This window comes from Odocoileus virginianus, chromosome 3, assembly GCF_023699985.2.
Source record: "Odocoileus virginianus isolate 20LAN1187 ecotype Illinois chromosome 3, Ovbor_1.2, whole genome shotgun sequence".
NCBI lineage: Eukaryota > Metazoa > Chordata > Mammalia > Artiodactyla > Cervidae > Odocoileus > Odocoileus virginianus.
Genome location: NC_069676.1, coordinates 921,295 through 941,437, shown reverse-complemented (window position 1 = coordinate 941,437; position 20,143 = coordinate 921,295). Strand labels below are relative to the sequence as shown.

At 40.9% G+C, this 20,143-nt stretch overlaps 1 protein-coding gene and 1 pseudogene across 2 annotated transcripts in view; one reads left to right on the top strand and one right to left on the bottom strand.

The window, feature by feature from the left end:
- The window catches only part of RNF130 (ring finger protein 130), a 141,975-nt gene that overhangs the window by 71,254 nt on the left and 50,578 nt on the right, over positions 1-20,143 (bottom strand). For both annotated transcript variants that reach the window (XM_070460613.1, XM_070460609.1), the window contains exon 3: positions 2,067-2,317. In XM_070460613.1, coding sequence (XP_070316714.1) covers positions 2,067-2,317 — 251 coding nt within the window. The remainder of the gene's footprint in view (positions 1-2,066; positions 2,318-20,143) is intronic.
- Positions 11,384-12,117, top strand: LOC110124690 (mitochondrial import inner membrane translocase subunit Tim17-B pseudogene; annotated as a pseudogene).

Sequence of the window (20,143 nt, the reverse complement as noted above, 5' to 3'; positions counted from 1 at the left end):
CACAAATAATAAAAATTATCATGATAAAAATTTCAAAGATGTAGGATGCTGCAGAGCCTGGCACACAAATGTTCAATAAATTATACTTTTTAGATGCTTTATACATACTTTCAGATGCAGAAACAAGTTGAGAAGCTATATAAACTGTGCAAGAGGGACTGTGGCAAATTGGTAGTAACGTCAGGATTTGAACTCCATACCAAAGTCTATGTTTCTTTTCACTAGAATGAGGAAGGATGAAATTTCACACACCCCCACCTTGCGCCATCCCCTACAGGGATTTACAGGTGCTCTATTTGAATCGAGAATTATATTACATAAAAAAAATTTTTAAAAAAATTTTAATTGGAAGCTAATTACTTTACAATATTGTGGTGGTTTTTGCCATACATTCACATGAATCAGCCATGGGTGTACATGTGTCCCCCATCCTGAACCCCTTCCACCTCCCTCCCCATCCCATCCCTGAGGGTCATCCCAGTGCAGCAGTCCTGAGCACCATGTCTCATGCATCAAACCCGGACTGGTGATCTATTTCACGTATCATAATATACATGCTTCAATGCTATTCTCTCAAATCATCCCACCCTCGCCTTCTCCCACAGAGTCCAAAAGTCTGTTCTTTATATCTGCGTCTCTTTATATCTGCTGTCTCGAATACAGGGTCATTGTTACCATCTTTCTAAATTCCATACATATGCGTTAAGATACTGTATTGGTGTTTGTCTTTCTGACTTACTTTGCTCTGTATAATAGGGCTCCAGTTTCATCCACCTCATTAGAACTGATTCAAATGCATTATTTTTAATAGCTGAGTAATATTCCATTGTGTACATGTACCATATAGGTACATGGGCTCAACAGTTGTGACCCATGGGCACGGCATGTGACATCTTCCTGGACATGCTGTGCCCATGCGTCACAACTAATGAGCCCATGTACCAACAGCCCATGTACCTAGAGCCTGTGCTCTTCAACAAGAGAAGCCACTCCAATGAGAAGTCCATGCACTGCAACTAGAGAGCAGCCCCAGCTCACCACAACCAAGGGGAAGCCGTGTGCAGTAACAAAGACCCAATGCAGCTAAAAATTAAAAAAAAACTGGCTTCAAACCATGCTCCACACTATTTACTTCTTCAGTTCAGTTCAGTCGCTCAGTCGTGTCCAACTCTTTGTGACCCCATGAGCCGCAGCACGCCAGGCCTCCCCGTCCATCACCAACTGTCGGAGCCCACCCAAACTCATCCATCGAGTCGGTGATGCCATCCAACCATCTCATCCTCTGTCGTCCCCTTCTCCTCCTGCCCTCATTCTTCCCCAGCATCAGGGTCTTTTCAAATGAATCAACTCTTCGCATCAGGTGGCCAAAGTATTTACTTCTTAGTTTCTTAGAAATACCTAGGACTGGGACCTAACATCTTAACAACTGCTCCAGGGCAAATATTCTGTATATAGCACATCAAACAAACTATTAATAAGTTAACAAACTGACAGAAAACCATCTGCAAGTCCTTTACTACAGGGCAGTATACTGTTTTTCCTGTGCAATTATTCATCTTAACACGGAGTACTTGGGCTGTACCGGTCAATGTAATTTCCAGGGTGACTAGATAGATACATCTCTTCTGTTGGTCCTTTCTGACCTCATCAATGCCCTGTGGCTAAGCTTAAATAGGACAGATAATTCACATGGGAAAAAAGTTCACATGGAACAAAAGTATAAATAGTGAAAAGTCTCCCTCTTTCATCCTTCCAACTCCCCTGCTACTGACAACAAATATTACCAGCTTAAAAATGCAATTTTGCAATATTTTTTCAAATTAATAGAATTAGGTATATCACACTCTGATATTAAGCTAACCATTCACCTGGAATATTCCAAGTGATCACTATAAACTTAATAATTTCTCTATTTAGGTATTTCAAATATCCTTAAAATACTTGTATAGATATGTTTTTGACCACTTTTTTTAATGAAAAAAATGTTCATATTCTGTATGATTACAACAGATGTCTATGAATTATGGCCAGTAAGCATTCATCACTACAGAGTACTGGTAGCTCACCTGGTTCCTGTCCCGGGCATTTGTGTACCTGATCTTCTGAATGAAGTAGAATATAAGCCAGGCTGAAGAAATAATCATCAAAGCAATAAAGGATATTGACACGAAGACTAGAGAACCACGGCTGAAGTTCTTTGGCGGCATTCGAGTTCCAACAGCTATTGTCATTTGTACAGAGATGTTTTTCTCCAGATAACTCAAAATATCTTTACCCCTCAATTCTGTAATCATGACAGCAATAATATCTCCAGTGCCTGTAATGTAAAATAAATATATACACTCAAGTGACATTTAAAATTTACAGAATATCATATATATAAAAATGTTACTTAGAAAAACTACTGCAATTTTTGCTAATGGCAAGGTTTTGCAGATTCAAATGAAATGAAGCTGTAATCGGGTATGCTGGCACCAAGTGGGAAAAGAAATTTGATGCGTACTACTTAAGATTTAAACAAACACGCTTAAAGCATAAAACAACTGTAGTGGTAAAAGCTCTATTAATTTGTCTTGCAACTGCATTTGAAAGACAGACCATTAAATCAGCCAAATGTAACAAGAGACAGTGCACATCACTGTATATACAGCAATCATGCTCAGTCGCTCAGTCGTGTCCAACTCTTTATGACCCTGTGGAATGAAGCCAAGAGGGAAAAGCGCCAGGCTCCTCTGACCATGGGCTTTCCCCAGCAAGAATACTGGAGTGGGTTGCCATTTCCTACTCCACGGGATCTTCCGGACCCAGCGATTGAACCTGTGTCTCCTGCATTGGCAGGCGGATTCTTGAACACTGAGCCACCTGGGAATTCTATCACACAGCAATAGAAATGTGACAAAATCACAGCAGGTTTCACTGTAAAACCTTTTCCATCTTAAATGTGCTTTAGAGAGCCCCAATTCCTTATGAAAAGGAGAAAAACACTGTTATTTATAATATAAAAGTTGGTACTTGTTGGCATTAGCTTTTCTTATAAACATTTATGGAGCACCTATTGTGTGTAGAGCTAGCACAAGGAACAGAAAGAAGCAGAAGTTCAGGATACACAGTTTTATAATTTCATTGACTTAGGACAGAAATTTGATAATAGAGTGTCAACAGCAAAACGCCAAATGGTGGTATCTTTAATCAGAAACAGTTGAAACTATCTTAGGTCCTATGTGTAGATTGGACTAGGGAAGGTTCCTTTTCTGTTCACCCCAGTTTATATGTTTCATTTAAAATATTCAATTGAAAGGACTATCCTTGGACAATGTACAAAGACCATTTACAACTGAAAAGAAACTCAATAAGCAGTTTATCAGAATACTGATTAAAATTCCAAAAACAAAAAGAAAACTGCAAATTAAAGCAACAAGTTAACATCTAATTATCTTTCTGATATACGAGTTCTGATCAGTAAGTTAGAAAAAAATCTAAAATGATGCTAAACCATTTAAAATTTCCATTTAGAAACCTTAAGTGATTTTAAAATGCTGTTCAACACGCAATATTCTGTGGTATAAGATACCAGGTATGGCTATAAAGTAACTGAGACGGATCCCACAAACAGCACATGACAATCAGTCTCATTGCTTTATAATCACACCAGGTACAAACAGTTTTAGAAATCAATTCTGAGGCTCCCTCTTGAAGACTCAAGCTGGAAAAGGAGCTGGGAAAGCTGTACAGGCAGCCAAGAGAACTGATCCATGTAATTTCATCCATCAAAACAATACTAAGTGAGCACCACCTAATTTCAATGGAAAGCTGTTTGGGAAAAGAAATATTTAATTATTTCAACCATCCTTTCAACAGTATTTATTGAGTTATATACTTTCATCAAGGCTCCTTAATATCCACTTCCCAAAAAGAATGGAAAATTACCTGCTGTGAAATAACAGAAAAGATATATATTGGTCTCTGTCTCTGGTTCCTGGGACAAAGCTCCTAAACACTTGCAATTTCCTAAGTAGCAGCACTAGGACCATCTTTGGTTCTAATATTGGGGTGGGGGTCTCTCCCCTTGGTTCCTGACGCAGAGTCCCTAAATCCCTTGGAATCCCCTGGATGCCGGTAGTGTCTTTTGTTCTAATGAGATGAATCTTGGTGGGCTCCCAGCGAGCAGGAGGATCGTTGGCTGGTCAACAGAAAGACCAAGCCATAAGGAGGAGCTTGGAACTTTCAGCCCCATCTCCCAGTTCTTTGGGAAGGAAGAGGACTAGAAACGTGAAGCCTGCATAAAAACCCAAAGGTATGGGGATCCACAAATGTCCAGGCCGGTGAACACATGGAGGAGGTGGAGGACAGCATGCCAAAGCGCCCTGCTCACACTCTTTGCCCTGTGTATCTTTTACCCTTTATAATAAACCAGTAAATGTTACGTTTCCCCCAGAGTTCTATCAGCCACTCTAACAAATTTTTGGACAGAAGGAAGGGGCTGAGGGAACCACAACATACAACTGGTGGGTCAGAAGTACTTGTGACAACACTGGACTGCCAACTGGCTTCTGAGTGGTGACAAGGGGGCTGGGGTGTCCTGTGGGACTGAGCTCTTCACCTGTGGGATCTGATGCTAACACCAGGCAGATACTGTCAGAATCAAATTGAATTACAGGACACCCAGCTAGAGTTGCTGAAAATCGCTTGCTACAGGGAAAACCCCACAAACATTTGGTGACCAGGAAGAGTGTCAGAAGTGAAGTTTTCTCTGTGAGTAGTGAAGGAGACACACACAGGGGAGCTTTTTCCTTTACACCTGCTCTTCATTACATGAAAACTACATCTGCTCTCAAAGGGCAATGGAGAATCTTAAAAGGGACTAGACAGAGAAGCCAAACACTACTATAATGCAGGGACCTGGAAAGAGTGACAGGAAAGGAGACTAAAACACTGCTGGTCAAACGAAGTGAAAAATAATTATAGCAGATCATCAGAATACTAGCAAAGGAACCAGGCTATCAACCATTTTAGCTCATAAACCCCTTAGAGAATCTGATGGTAGTGTACTCCCTTCTAATCTCAGCAGAGGTCCATGACTTCCTCACACCCCATCCATAAATGAGATCTTGTCTCAAAGATCCTAATTTAAGGATTGCCTCAGACACTTGACTTTTAAAGACTTGTGAAGCCGGTTTCTGTTGGGGGGAGGGTATTAGTGCAGGAAAAAATGTAAGCTCAGGATAAAATTAGGGTTACATCAAGTAATGACTGATAAGAGCTGGATGAAGCACAAGCTACAATCAAGACTGCCAGGAGAAATATAAACAACCACAGATATGCAGATGACACCACCCTGATGGCAGAAAGGGAAGAGGATGAAGGTGAAAGAGGAGAGTGGAAAAGCTGCTTTAAAACTCAACATTCAAAACACAAAGATCATGGCTTCCGGTCCCATCACTTCATGGCAAATAGATGGGGAAACAATAGAAACAGCGACAGACTTTATTTTCTTGGGCTACAAGATCACTGCAGATGGTAACTCCAACCTGAAATTAAGATGCTTGCTCCTTGGAACAAAAGCTATGACCAACCTAGACAGCATATTAAAAAGCAGAGACATTACTTTGCTAACAAAGGTCCATCTAGTCAAAGCTACGGTTTTTTCAGCAGTCATGTATGGATGTGAGGCTTGGACCATAAAAAGGCTGAGTGCCAAAGAATTGATGCTTTTGAATTGTGCTGCTGGAGAAGACTCTTCAGAGTGCCTTGGACTACGAGGAGATCCAACCAGTCCAATCCTAAAGGAAATCACTTGTGAATATTCATTGGAAGGACTGATGCTGAAGCTCCAATACTTTGGTCACCTGATGCAAAGAGCCAACTCATCAGAAAAGACCCTGATGATGGGAAAGACTGAAGGCAGGAGGAGAAGGGGGCAACAGAGGACTAGACGGTTGGATGGCATCACCGACTCAATGGACATGAGTTTGAGCAAGCTCCGGGAGATGGTGAAGGACATGCAGTCCATGGGGTCGCAGAGAGTCAGACAAGACTGAGCGACTGAACAACAGCAAAGTACCTAATTTGACTGTAACAATACAAACATTCAGTGAAAGATGACAAATATTTGGAACATTCATCACCACTCTCACATTAAAGCCCTTGGCAAACAATGCTAATAAATCATGAATATGGCCTCAGAATCCCATTCATTTCAACATGCTCAGTAGCCAGGATTAATTTGCCAGGGATACCAATTAAGTAAAAGCCTTGCTGTGATCCCTGCTTTCATCTATTTTACTGAAAGCTTTCTCCATTGTCAGTTTTAACGTGAATGTTTCCCCTGCTTGAGTATGGCTACTTTAATAAACAACTCTACTCTTTCTTTTATTTTGAGAATTTTCAAGCCTACAGAATAGTTTCAATACTATATGAACACTTAACACACTTTTTATTTAGATCTGTCAACTGGTAACACTTCACCTTTTCTGTATGTTTTTGCTGAACCAACTGACAGTAACTTGCAAACATGACATTTCCTTCTTAAATATTTCAGCACTATCTCCTAAGAACATGGATATAATTCATTTATCACATTCAAGAAACTGAACTCTGATATGACACTGCTCTGCAATATACAATCTATATTCAAATATTTCTGCCTGCTTCCAATGACTCTCACAACTATTTAGGTTAGCTGAGTACTCAGTACCTAATCTGGTCTTGTGGGCACTGTGCTTAGCTGTCTCTTGTTAGTCTCCTCTGTTTTAAAGCAGATCCCTCAATGCCACTTTCGGACATTCACAACACTGACCTTTTTGATGAGTCTAGGCAAGATATTTTAAAAATGTCCCTCAATCTGGATTTGTCTGATTGTTTTCTCATGATTATATCTCCAAATTAAGCATTTTTGGTAGGAATGGTACACAGGTGATGCTATGTCCTTCTAGCATGCGACATCATATGTCAAGCTTTTACCTTTCTTGATGAAGGTGAGTTTTATCACTTGGCTAATCTGGTATCTGCCAGATTTTCTCTACCGTGAACAAATACTTGTCTCTTTTTAGTTAATAAGCAGTCTATAAGGTGATGCTTTCAGAATATCCAGTTCCCCAATAAGTCTTTGTTTAATGCACCCACTAATGCCCACCTGAATCAGTTACTACAACAACATTTGTAAAATGGTGACTTTTCTAATATCTTCTACTTTTTGCAAAGTGGTTCTGTAATCAATATGATTCTACCTATCTTTTTTTCCTACTAAATAAACAGAACTTCTAGGTTGGCATCTTTTCTGTAAGAGTCCCTTTTCCCCCAACATCTAGCACTTCTTTGGGAAACAAGGGTATGTGGAAAAATATGTTAATGCTGCTATAATCCTGACTACAAAATCAATTTCTGGGGCCAAAAAATGAAGCTAAGCTCCTTTGGGCTCTGAAGTTAAAATGTCTAGGCTCAAATTCCAGCATGATACTTAACCTCTCTGAACCTCTATCTCGTCTTTCAAAAAATGGTATTACTTGCAAGCATCATGGCAGATGCTCAGTAAATATATCTGCAGTTTACTTAGCTTATCCTACTTGTATTATTATTACTCACAGGAAGTAGAGGAAGCCAAAAAGTCCCTACCACAAAATTTTGGAACTCCTGTTGCTTCTCCTTAACTCCTCCTACAACCATGGGAAACGCTCAGAGCTATCAGTTGACCAACACAATCCTCCTGGCTTCCAAGAGGATCTGAACTTCAGCTCAGGGAGTGCCTGCAAATGGGAAGGATCAAATATCACGGAGCTCTTCTCTCAACAGCCTTCGTCACCCCACTCCTGGGAATGAATCTCAGCAAGGCCAATTCAGCTGGGCAGCTGATACTATAGAAAGGAAGATACGGAAAGGGGCAAATGAACTGTTTGAGGCAGTAGGCCCCAAGTGCAGAAAGTGCTTTCACTGAAAGTTTTTCCACATTTGTACTGTAAGCTTACCATTTTTTTTTTTTTTTTAAACAGCATCCCTGTGCAAAATCCCATTTAACAGGTTTTCTGCCTTAACAGATGAACTTATTTGCTAGGTTCAAATCAGTTGCCAATGTTCTAAGGAATTTTAAAACTCTTAAATAATTTCCCATATAAAGAGTTCAGGGGAATGTTGCATTCTCATATTAAGTAAAGACACTTCAGTAACTTCTGGTAGTGACACCAGTTATTCCTAAAGAATTCAATGACTTCTTTATATGTAAAGCAGAATACTGTATATTTTAAGTGAAAGAGATTAAAATTTCTTTAAAGGTCTCTTCCAAGAACACGAGAGGACTTTACACATGGACATCACCAGATGGTCAGTACCGAAAACAGACTGATGATATTATTTGATACAGAAGATGGAGAAGCTCTATATGGTCAGCAAAAACAAGACTGAGAACTGACTGTGGCTCACATCATCAGCTCCTTATTGTGGAATTCAGGCTCAAACTGAAGTTAGTAGGGAAAATCACTAGGCAATTCAAGTATGACCTAAATCAAATTCCTTATGATTATGTCGTGATGAACAGATTCAAGGGACTAGATCTGTTAAGAGTGCCTGAAGAACAATGGATGGAGGTTCATAACATTGCACAGGACATGATGACCAAAACCATCCCCAAGAAAAAGAAATGCAAGAAGGCAGATTGGTTTTCTGAGGAGGACTTACAAATAGTTGAGAAAAGAAGAGACGCCAGGAAGAAAGGGAAAGATATATCCATCTGAATGCAGAGTTCAGGAGAACAGCAAGGAGAATTAAGAAAGCTTTCTTAAGTGACCAGTGCAAAGAAATAGAGGAAAACAATAGAATGGGAAAGACTATAGACATCTCTTTAAGAAAATTGGAGATACCAAGGGAACATTTCATAAAAAGATGGGCACAATAAAAAACAGAAACTGTATGGACCTAACAGAGGCAGAAGATGTTAAGAAGAGGTGGAAAGAATACACAGGAGAACTATACAAAAAAGCTCTTAATGACCCAGATAATCATGATGGTGTGATCACTCACCTAGAGCCAGACATCCTGGAGTGCGAAGTCAAGTCGGCCTTAGGAAGCATCACTATGAACAAAGCTAATGGAAGTGACAGAATTCCAGTTGAGCTATTTCAAATCTTCAAACATGATGCTGTTAAAAGTGCTGCACTCAATACGCCAGCAATATGGAAAACGCAGCAGTGGCCACAGGACTGGAAAAGATCAGTTTTCATTCCAATCCCAAAGAAAAGCAATGCCAAAGAATGTTCAAATTACCGTACGATTGCATTCATTTCACATGCCAGGAAGATTATACTCAAGATCCCTAAAGCTAGGTTTCAGTGGTACGTGAACTGTGAACTTCCAGATGTACAAAATGGACTTAGAAAAGGCAGAGGAACCAGAGATCAAACTGTCAACATACATTGGATCATAGAAAAAGCAAGGGAATTCCTAAAAAAACATCTACTTCTGCTTCACTGACTATGCTAAAGTCTTTGACTGTGTGGATCACAACAAACTGAGGACTTTTTAAAGAGATGGGAACGCCAGACCACCTTACCTGACTCAATGGACGTGAGTTTGAGCAAACTCAGGTAGATAATGAAGGGTAGGGAAGCCTGGTGTGCTGCAGTCCATGGGATCACAAAGAGTCGGACACAGCTTAGCAACTGAACAACAAAAGGTCTAGCTAGAATGGCTTCTGCGGAGGGAACAGGTAGGTGTACGTCAGGGGTTTTCTGTGCTGGCCCATCAGTCACATCGCACCATCAGTCACGTTGCACATCCTGGCTGAGCCCCGCGTGCTTGTGTCTCCACGAAGCTCATGGTCCGAGAGGTTCGGATTTTTGCACACATCAAGAAAACTCTACCCAGCAAGACTCTCCTTCAGATTTGAAGCTTTCCAGACAAGCAAAAGTTAAGAAAATTCAGCACTACCAAACCAGCTTTACAACAAATACTAAAGGAACTTCTCTAGGCAGGAAACACAAGAGAAGGAAAGGACCTACAGAAAATAAACCCAAAACAGTTAAGAAAATGGTAACAGAATTATACATATCAAAAATGACCTTAAATGTAAATGGATTAAATACACCAACCAAAAGACATAGACTGGGTGGATGAAAACATGTGCATGTATGCACTTTCACTTATGACATCATTATGCTTGATCCTCCCAAATTGTATACGTAGCTATTTTATACTGTTAAGTTAATCATGTTCCCATTATGACTTGCAGTTGTAATTATCTTTTATTTTTTGTCAGGTTATTGACTGTGAAAACTGATAAACATCTTTTACTATTGGGATTATGTAACGATTACTCACTTAATACTACTGTATCATGATTGGTCAACATTTACCTGTATCATGCCATTCCCTTCTGGCTTGTAGTTTCTAGTCCCTTCTGTGGGTGATAACCTGATGGGAATTCCCTTGTATGTTGTCATTTTTCCTTTAATATTTTATCTTTAATTTCTGTCAGTGTGATTACTATGTGTCTCTCTGTGTTCCTCCTTGGGTTTATCTTGCCTGGGACTTTCTGTGCTTCCTGAACTTGGTTGACTATTTCCTTGCCCATGCTTGGGAAGTTTTCAGCTATTATCTCTTCAAATATTTTCTCAGGTCCTTTCTCTCACTCTTGTCCTTCTGGGACCCCTATAATGTGAATGTTGGTGTGTTTAATGTTGTCCCAGAGGTCTCTTGGTCAACAGAAAAACAACAGAACTCCACAGCACCAAAACTAAGATCTAACAGAAAAACCTATAATTACTTTCTGAAATCCAGATGCATCTCAGAACTATCTTGAAATTTTTTGGAAAATACAAATGCTCAAGTATTGAGTTTCTTCTCCAAAGCTCCAGATGTGTTTCTAATGAGCAGTTATGTTTAAAAACAACTGGACTATATGATGGTCTTTTACTTTTATCTAGTTTGTTTCACTTTTTCTATTTCATATTCAGCGCTCCCATTTCATTTAGTTTATGTTCTCCAATTTCTTCATCTCTTTTTTGGATGTTCTTTCTCAAGCCTTTATCAAGTGTAGTAGAAAAGCTTTTGTATACAGATATATAAATATGTGTAATATAGATATTTAATTATGAGTTTTTGCCTAACTAAAAAAATCATGACATTTTGATTCCACTTGTTTGACTGAGTATCAACAGAATGTTAGATTCCTAATTAAAAAATAGATATGTAACAAGCAACAAAGGTTTACTGTACAGCACAGGGAACTATAGTCAATATCTTGTAATAACCTATGATGTAAAATAATTTCAAAAATAATATATTACATATATTTGTATAACTGAATCACCCTGCTGTGCACCTGAAACACTGTAACTCAATTATACTTCAATAAAATATATTTATTAAAAAAAAAAAGAATTCAAGTGAGGCTGCCATGGAGGAGTACGTTCCTGAGCCGTGCCCTTCGTGAATTATGTGGACGATCGTAGTGGAAGCTTCACTGTGGGTATTATCAGCATGGAGTCTTCCAGGCTATTAAGGGCTTCTGTAATGGCCCTATTGGAATTGGGCATCAATTGACAAGCAGTGTCAACGCGGTGAGGGTCTGAGCCCCTCAGACTGGAGATATCCTCGTCATGTGGGGGGACATGTTTCCCACCACCAACTGTGGTCTGGTGCTGCTGTGGGGCAAGGAACACCCCTGGAGCTCAGTCACCCTGGAGCACTGACCAGGGCTGTGCTGGCTGCCCACAGTGCCACTGGCCACGGCTGGCTCAGCAATGATGGGGGTGCATCCCACTGGCCCTCATCGAGGGTGCTGGCATCCTCCAAACTCACTACAGGGCCCAGCAGTTCTGCAAAACATCCCCATTCCTGGAGGAGCTCAGCCAGCTGCCCCCTGAGTGTACCTTGGCCACAGGTTACCCCAGCTATCAGCAGTATCATGGAGAAAGTGACCATTTGTCACTACCACCATGGGAGCACCTCTTCTGTTCTCTCCCCGATTATCTACCTCAAAGGGAGGGCTGGCCCCCAGGTGGCCCTGGGGTCCTCCAGAGAGGGCCTCTGCTCTGTTCCCTGATCCCAGGTTGGGTGTGGGGCACCCTAGCTGCCCTGATAGGTGGGTCCCTTCTCTATCAGGGCAGCACAGCCCCCACTCACATGTAGCACGCTCCCACCCTGGTCTCTTTGCACAGTGCCCTGATGAGCATTTAAAGTCAGTTTTGAAAGGCCTCTGTGCGTACTCCCTGACCTTCCACAGGAGCCATTCTCTAGAACAGGGGCAGAGCACTCTTCAGGGACTTGGGAGCCCTCAGATTTGGAGCCACACAGAATGTGGTCTCTAACAAAGGTTTGTGGGATGAATGTATAGGAGGGGAAATGAGGAGAAAAAAAAAACTCAAAGAAGAAAAAAATATGCTACATTCTTTCACAAAATTTAAACACCTGTGGGTAACAGATTATAGATTTCCTGCTGAGATTTGTCACTGTTTTTTTCTAAAACATGTATTTCATTCCTCTATTCAAAACCTTTCATGTATCCCTCCTGTCAACTAAATAAAGTTCAAACTCCATGCCATTCAGGGCATTTCAGGAGACAAGTGGACCTAAAGGTAACTGAGCATTGTGTTAGCAGTTGTTCAGTCGCTAAGTCATATCTGGCTCTTTGCACCCTCATGGACTGCAGCAGGCCAGGCTTCCCTGTCCTTCACTATCTCCTGAAGTTTGCTCAAATCATGTCCACTGAGTCAGTGATGTTATTTAACCATCTCATCATCTGCTGCCCCCTTTCCTTTTGCCTTCAATCTTTCCCAGCAGCAGGGTCTTTTCCAATGCATAGGCTCATGTGATGGTAGACACTTCTTATTAACCAAATGAAACAGTTTGTCCAAAGTGACTGAAACAGTGGCTCATGATCTAAATAGTATGCAAGGGTGAAGTGTGGAGGAGGATAAATGTGAGAGAACAGAGGGCCCACAGAACTGAAAGCTTCAACAAACCCAAATGACAGAAGGAGAGAAAGAGAAGAAGCAACAGTCAGAGAACAGGACACTGCAACTGAGACTCAAGAGATATAAAAATCCCAGGAGATAATGAGGCCCAGGTTACTAATGAGGTGGAATGGTCAAAGGATCTAAGAGAAGAATCTTAGGTTTGGTCGTTCACTCCCCACATGGATATTGAAGTTGGCCAGGATGACGGCAGGGCCACGTATGTATGGGTGAGTAAGCCAGGACTCAGGGCCTCTGAGAAGCGACAGGCAGGGAGGTGAGTGACTGACAGAAGAGGGACACAATGGTGTGGAACAAGAGAATGAAAGGTAAAGCTGTTACTGTGGAAGTGTACTGGTGTGAAAGCAGCTGTGCTGCTTCAGGAAAGTGCCAGTACCGTGGATATCCAGCTGATGCCCACAAGGTTCACAACACTGATGAACTTGAAATTGTGCTGAAGTGTGAACCTAAACCGCCTGCCCAAAAGCTGACATACAGGAGAGCTCCATGTGTGAGCCACCAAGCGATTCCAGAGCTGCTTGATTCTCGGCTATAATTTGTCCTCAAAAAGAACAGGGGTCTACTGAATCCTTGTTCTTTTATTCCTTGAGTAGGAAGTTCCTCAAACAAGGAGGGCCAATGCTCAATGCCCAGTACTCAAATGTCATTTCTTTTCTTCTTAGGCTATCTCCTGCCTATATGTACTCATCAGGCAATTTCTGTTTGAGTTTTCTACATCATAATAAAGAAAAGATAGGAGCAAAGACCAGATGGAAAAAAAAGTCACTTTTGCCCTTGATGTAGAGAGGCAGAAAAGTAGGAGGACAGCACCAGACATCAAGAAAATCATCCAATCGTTTAGTCAGAAGAGTTCTTAGAGATCATCTTCAACATAATACAGGAACCCCCTATAAGTTACTTAAAAAAATTATTTCTATTTATTTCCTTTTGGCTGGGCTGGGTCTTCCTTGCCGCACGGGCTCTTCGCTAGTGAGGGAGAGCAGGGGTCAGCCTCCAGTGGCAGTGCAGGCTTCTCACTGCAGAGGCTGCTCTTGTTGCGGAGCCCCGGCTCTAGTGTGCGCGGCTTCAGCAGGGCCGGCTCTCGGGCTCCAGAGCGCAAGCTCAATAGCCGTGGTGCATACAGGCTCAGCTGCTCCACGCCATGTGGAATCCTCCCGGACCAGGGATGGAACCTGTGCCTCCTGCATTGGCAGGTGGATTTTTTACCGCTGAGCCACCAGGGAAGCCCAGTTTTTAGTACCAGAAAGGTCCTTTTAATAACTAAATTCTTGATTCCTGAATGCCCATTCATGGCTCTTGGTTCTCTTCTTTGGAGAAGCATCACTGAACAAATAAACTGTGTTTCACTTATCGATGGTGTAAAATACCATAAACTGTAAAGTGCATCATTACTGTATGTATCATGAAGAAAAAATCCTGTGAAACCATAAGATGCCATCAAATATAAGAAACACCTCAAAGAACTGATGAAAACTCCTCTTCCCTTGGAAGAAGTCAAAGACATCTTCCCTGGAACTCTGCCTGAGTCTTTTCTCCATACTAATTATTTCCAAAGTCCCAAATTATTCATTTTTAAAAAAGATTTTTAAAAGAATCTAACATTTACAAGTTGGAAATATAAAAACTTCTTTTCCCCCAAACCATTCAAGAGCAAGCTACTGGCATGATGCCACATCATCCCTAAACATTCAGTGTGTATTCTATAAACAAAAAAATACTTATAAATAAACAGGACAATCACCCGAATCAGGAAATTAACAGTGATACGCTACTGCTGTCTAATCTGAGAGTCCATTCAGCGCACTCGGTTACCCAATCACGTCCTTACAGCAGTCCAGGCCAGAGCCACGCGTCACATTCAGCTCTCAGGTCTCCTTCAGTCCCAGTCTCTCAGGCTCTACTTGATGCTCACGACCTTGACATGTTTATTTTGCAGAATGTCTCTCATTCTGGATTCGTCTGGTATTTCCTTTTGGCTAGACTCAGGTCACACACCTCTGGCAGTAACACCACAGAAATGACGCTGCGCTCTTTCTGGTGAATACTCCCAGGGGGCACAGTTTTGATATAACCCATTACTAGTGATGTTCACTTTGATCATTCATAAAAGTGAAGTCCTCCAGGCATTTGAAGTGACTCTTTTTCCCCTAGTAATTGTCAAGTGTTCTGTACGGAGGTATTTTGAGACTAGGTAAGCATTCCCTTCCTCGTCAAACTTTCACTTTATTTTACTTTTTAGATCAGTATGAATTCACGGTTATTATTTTACTTAATGGTCTAAAATACTATCATTATTAACTTGATGCCAAAATTCCAAATTGTGTTCAATACAACTTTTTCCATCCTGTGTTTTTTTTTTTGACGTTTTTAAATGTCTTTTTCAATTAAGGATGAATATAATACTTTAATACCAAGAGCAGCATGAGACTAATGTCTCCCTTCATCTGAATAGTATGCTCACAGGGATACAGGTCAAGCTTTCAACGTATTTTTTAGCAGCCATGCTGCATTTTAGCATATGCTGAGCTTACATGGTTATTGTTCCCAGCTGTCCCCCACTTGAACTGTTACTTTCTCCACAAAACCTAGTTACTAATTTTTTTAAACCATTTGTGGGCTGACCTAATGCATACTTTCTTTTCATTGCTATATGTTCCAAGATCCACCTAGTTTTGTGCCATTTTCAAGTTAAGATACCTATATTTATGTTTTCTTATAAGTTTCATTTTTAAAAAATCTTACTTAAGTATAGTTGATTTACAATGTTGTGTTAATGTCTGCTGTACTGCCAAGTGACTCAGTTATACATTTATATATTCTTTTCCATTACGATTTATCACGGGTATTGAATATAGTTCCCCATGCTATACAGTAGGACCCTGCTGCTTATCCATCCTATGTATTACTTTGCACCTACTAATCCTGAACTCCAATCTTCCCCTTCTTGCCCCCTGGCAACCACAGGTCTGTTCTCTATCTGAGTCTGTTTTGTAGATATGTTCGTATGTGCCATATTTTAGATTCCACACGTAAGTGCTATCAGATGGTGTTTGTTTTTCTCTTCCTGACTTACTTTGCTTAGTATGATAATTTCTAGGTTCATCAATGTTGCTGCAAATGGCACTATATCATTCTCTTTTATGGCTGAGTAATATTCCACTGTATCGGGTTGGCCAGAGTTCCTTTGGTTTTTAAGGAAAAATAAAAGATACATTTTTCATTTTCACTGAGAACTTTATTGAACAGTGTATTCACTGTTTTGTTCCACTACCTTCTGCCACTTTTCAGGCAACTTCAAAATTTCATTTTCCAAAACTTTTTATCTCTGAGAAAGGAACTGTTTCAGGTGGCTTTTATAATCCTCCAGGAAACCGAAATTTTTTTCCTATTAAGAGAATTTTGTAAAGACAGAAATAAATGGAAATCTGACAGTTCAACGTCTGATAACTGTAGACTTTTTAATGATGGCCATTCTGACCCATGTGAGGTGGAACCTCATTACAGTTTTGCTTTGCATTTCTCTAATAATTAAGTGATGATCAGCATCTTTTCATTTGCCTATTGGCCACCTGTTGTGTTTTCTTTTTTTTTTTTTAATTTTTTTACAAACCCTTGTGTCGAGGGCTGACTTTCAATAGATCGCAGCGAGGGAGCTGCTCTGCTACGTACGAAACCCCGACCCAGAAGCAGGTCGTCTACGAATGATTTAGCACCAGGTTCCCCACGAACGTGCAGTGCGTGACAGGCGAGGGGCCGGCCGCCTTTCCGGCCGCGCCCCGTGTCCAGGGACGAAGGGCTCTCCGCACCGGACCCCGGTCCTGCCGCGCCCCGAGGGACGCGGGCGACCGGCTATCCGAGGCCAACCGAGGCCAACCGAGTCTCCGCGGCGCTGCCGTATCGTTCCGCCTGGGCGGGATTCTGACTTAGAGGCGTTCAGTCATAATCCCACAGATGGTAGCTTCGCCCCATTGGCTCCTCAGCCAAGCACATACACCAAATGTCTGAACCTGCGGTTCCTCTCGTACTGAGCAGGATTTGTGTTTTCTTTGGAGAACTGTCTATTTAGGTCTTCTGCCCATTTTTTGATTGGGTTGGCTGTTTTTCTTTATTGAACTATATGCGCTGTTTGTATAGTTTGGAAAATAAACCCCTGTCAGTTGTACCATTTGCAAATATCTTCTCCCAGTCCATAGGCTGTCTTTTCATTTTGTTTATGGTTTCCTTTGCTGTGCAAAAGCTTGCAAATTTGATTAGGTACAAGTTTTTGATTAAAAAAAATTTCTAATGAGTGGAGAAAGAAAAGTTAAGTCCACAGGCATTCCAACCAGGGAAGATTTAAGTTGAGAAGAAAACTTATGATAGCTTTTACACCAAGAACCAGCACTCCAATGGCCTTACCATATGCTTTTTATGTTTAAAATCTGAGAGCTCAGTGAACTGAAGAAAATGGATGGTGGCTGGTGTCAGTCAGGCTCCTCACTTTTGGGGCGGGAGTTTACAGATAAGCACAGGGAGAAAATCACAAGGACCCATGCAATGCAATGGGTTAGAGCTGGAGACCTAAGTATGAACTCATTCTTGGCTTAATACAGACATAAACGGTTATATACAGAAACATTTAGTTATGTACATATACAAGTATTAGTATACAGATATATATTTCCTTTGTCTGTCAACTGAGAAGGTCCAGAAACAATAAAACCTTAATAGTAACAAGTACATCTAATACCCAGAGCTTGATTTCTAGTATCATTTTCCAATAAATGGAAACTAGGGTTCCTTTGAGAAATGCTTGATTCTAGGAATAGGAAAGGAAACCTGGAGTATCTTACAGCACCAGAAAAGAAGAAAATGCTCAAAACACAAACAAAAAACCAACACTCATGGTAATGGAAACATGAAAAAGGACACAAGAGTCAACTGAAAGAACTCCCAATGGCCAAAGCTGGAATAATGTGAACAAAAAATAAGCCAAGTAATATTGTATTATAATACAAAGTACAAAATAAATATCCATAAGTCCATTCTGATACATATAAATGACTGAATAAATCAATAGAAAAGAGACAAACCATCCATATGGAACAATTCCAAGTAAACATGTAATACTTCACCCTAAGGAGGGGAAGCCTAACTCCCAAAGCCCTAAGTGTGGGTTGTGCACAGTAACCTCCTAAAGAGTGTTGTATGGAAGAGGGAAAAGAGAAACATTATAGTGGAGAAGTCTGACAAACAGCCAGGCAGTCAAGGTCAGCACCAACAGTGATCACTCACATTGACAGAACATGACAGGTGATGAGAATGACATCTTACCCCTGTGGTCTTCCTCCCCAAACCCATATCCTCAGTCTAGTCATGCAGAAAAAAGCAAACAAATCCCACTGAAGGACATGCCACAAAATACCTGAACAGGAGTCCTAAAAAACTGTCATAGCCAAGACAAGCCTAGCAGATGTAATGACCAAAGTAATGTAATATCCTGGATGGGATCCTGGAACTCCAAAGGATATTAGATAAAAACTAAAGAAATTGGAATAAGATAGGGAGTGAAGTGAAAGTCACTCAGTTGTGTCAGACTCTTGCGACCCCATGGACTAGACTGTAGCCTCCCAGACTCCTCTGTCCATGGGATTCTCCAGGCCAGAATACTGGAGTGGGTAGCCCTTCCCTTCTCCAGGGGGTCTTCCAGACCCAGGGATCGAACCCAGGTCTCCCACATTGCAGGCAGATTCTTTACCAGCTGAGCCCCCAGGGAAGCCCAAGGATAAGCCCAATGGAATAAAATACGGACTTTAGTTAATAACATACCAAGAGTTCCCCTGGTGGCTTAGTGGGTAAAGAACTTGCCTGCAGGAGACATAAGAGATATGAGTTTGATCCCTGGGTCAGGAAGGTCCCCTGGAGAAGGGCAGGGCAACCCACTCCTGTATTCTTGCCTGGAGAATCCCATGGACAGATGAGCCTGGTGGGCTACAGTCCATGGGGTCACCAAGGATGGGACAGGACTGAAGTGACTTAACACACATGTGTGCATGCAATATACCAATATTGGTTCATTAATTGTTAATAATAACATACCAGTATTGGTTCATTAACTGCAACAAATGTACCATGCTAATGTAAAATGTAATAATAAGAGAAACTGGGCACAGTGTCTATGGGAATTATCTGTACTATCTTTGCAATTTTTCTGTGAATGTAAATCTGTTCTAAAATGTTTATTTTAAAGACTCATGCTATAAAATGGAACTTATCTGAAAAAAAAAATGGTGACCAGAAAACAAAAAAATAACACTTTTAAAGTGCTGAAACCTAGAATTCCACATCTATGTCCTTAAGAAATGATGGCAGAAAAAGACACTTTAGGGTAAATAAATGAAGAAAGAATTTGTCACAGCAGATCTGCACTGCAAGAAATGATTTAATAGATTATCTAGACTGAAAGGGAAATGACACTAGATGAAATCTGTGACTACACAAAGAAAAAAAGAACACCAGAAATGCAACATATGAGTAAATAATATAAAAGCCTATCACTTTTTCCTTCATTAGTTTTTCTGTTCCCATTATTCTCACCAACAAATGACTTCTCTCTATTCCTCCTCCAAAGGCTCTATAGACTTAAGAGTCTGACCGTAAGTCTTACCAGGGCAGAAAAGCCCTCCAAGGGAGAGTCCATCTACAAACTCTGGGGAAGGACTGTACACTGTTAAAAATATGGAGTGGTACGTATGGCATTTAGTAGGCATGTGCCTGAGAGGCTGAACACTCATTAAACACAAAGGACAGTTCTACAGAGCCAAGAATTATCCTGATTCAATATCCGACCTCCTGAAAAACCCAAACTGAGGAGCACTGTAAGGTATCAATTAATCTTTACCAGTCCTCTAACACATGGAGCAAGGCCGTACCATCTTCCTTAGCAGCTGTGCCTGCAGCACTAGCTCTGAACTTGTCTCTACAAATACAGGTCATCATCATATGAACACCTAACAAGTAAAAAATGCCTTCTGTCCTGTAACCTGTGAAACTGATTTCTAAGCCAGTATTCTAAACCCCATGCAGATCCTTTACATTATTTTAGCTTCCTCCTCTTCTACTGCTGGAGAGGAAAGGATAAGCACAAGCAAGATAAAATTGCAAGTCAAGTGATGAGTCCAATCAATTTACTCAGGATACTG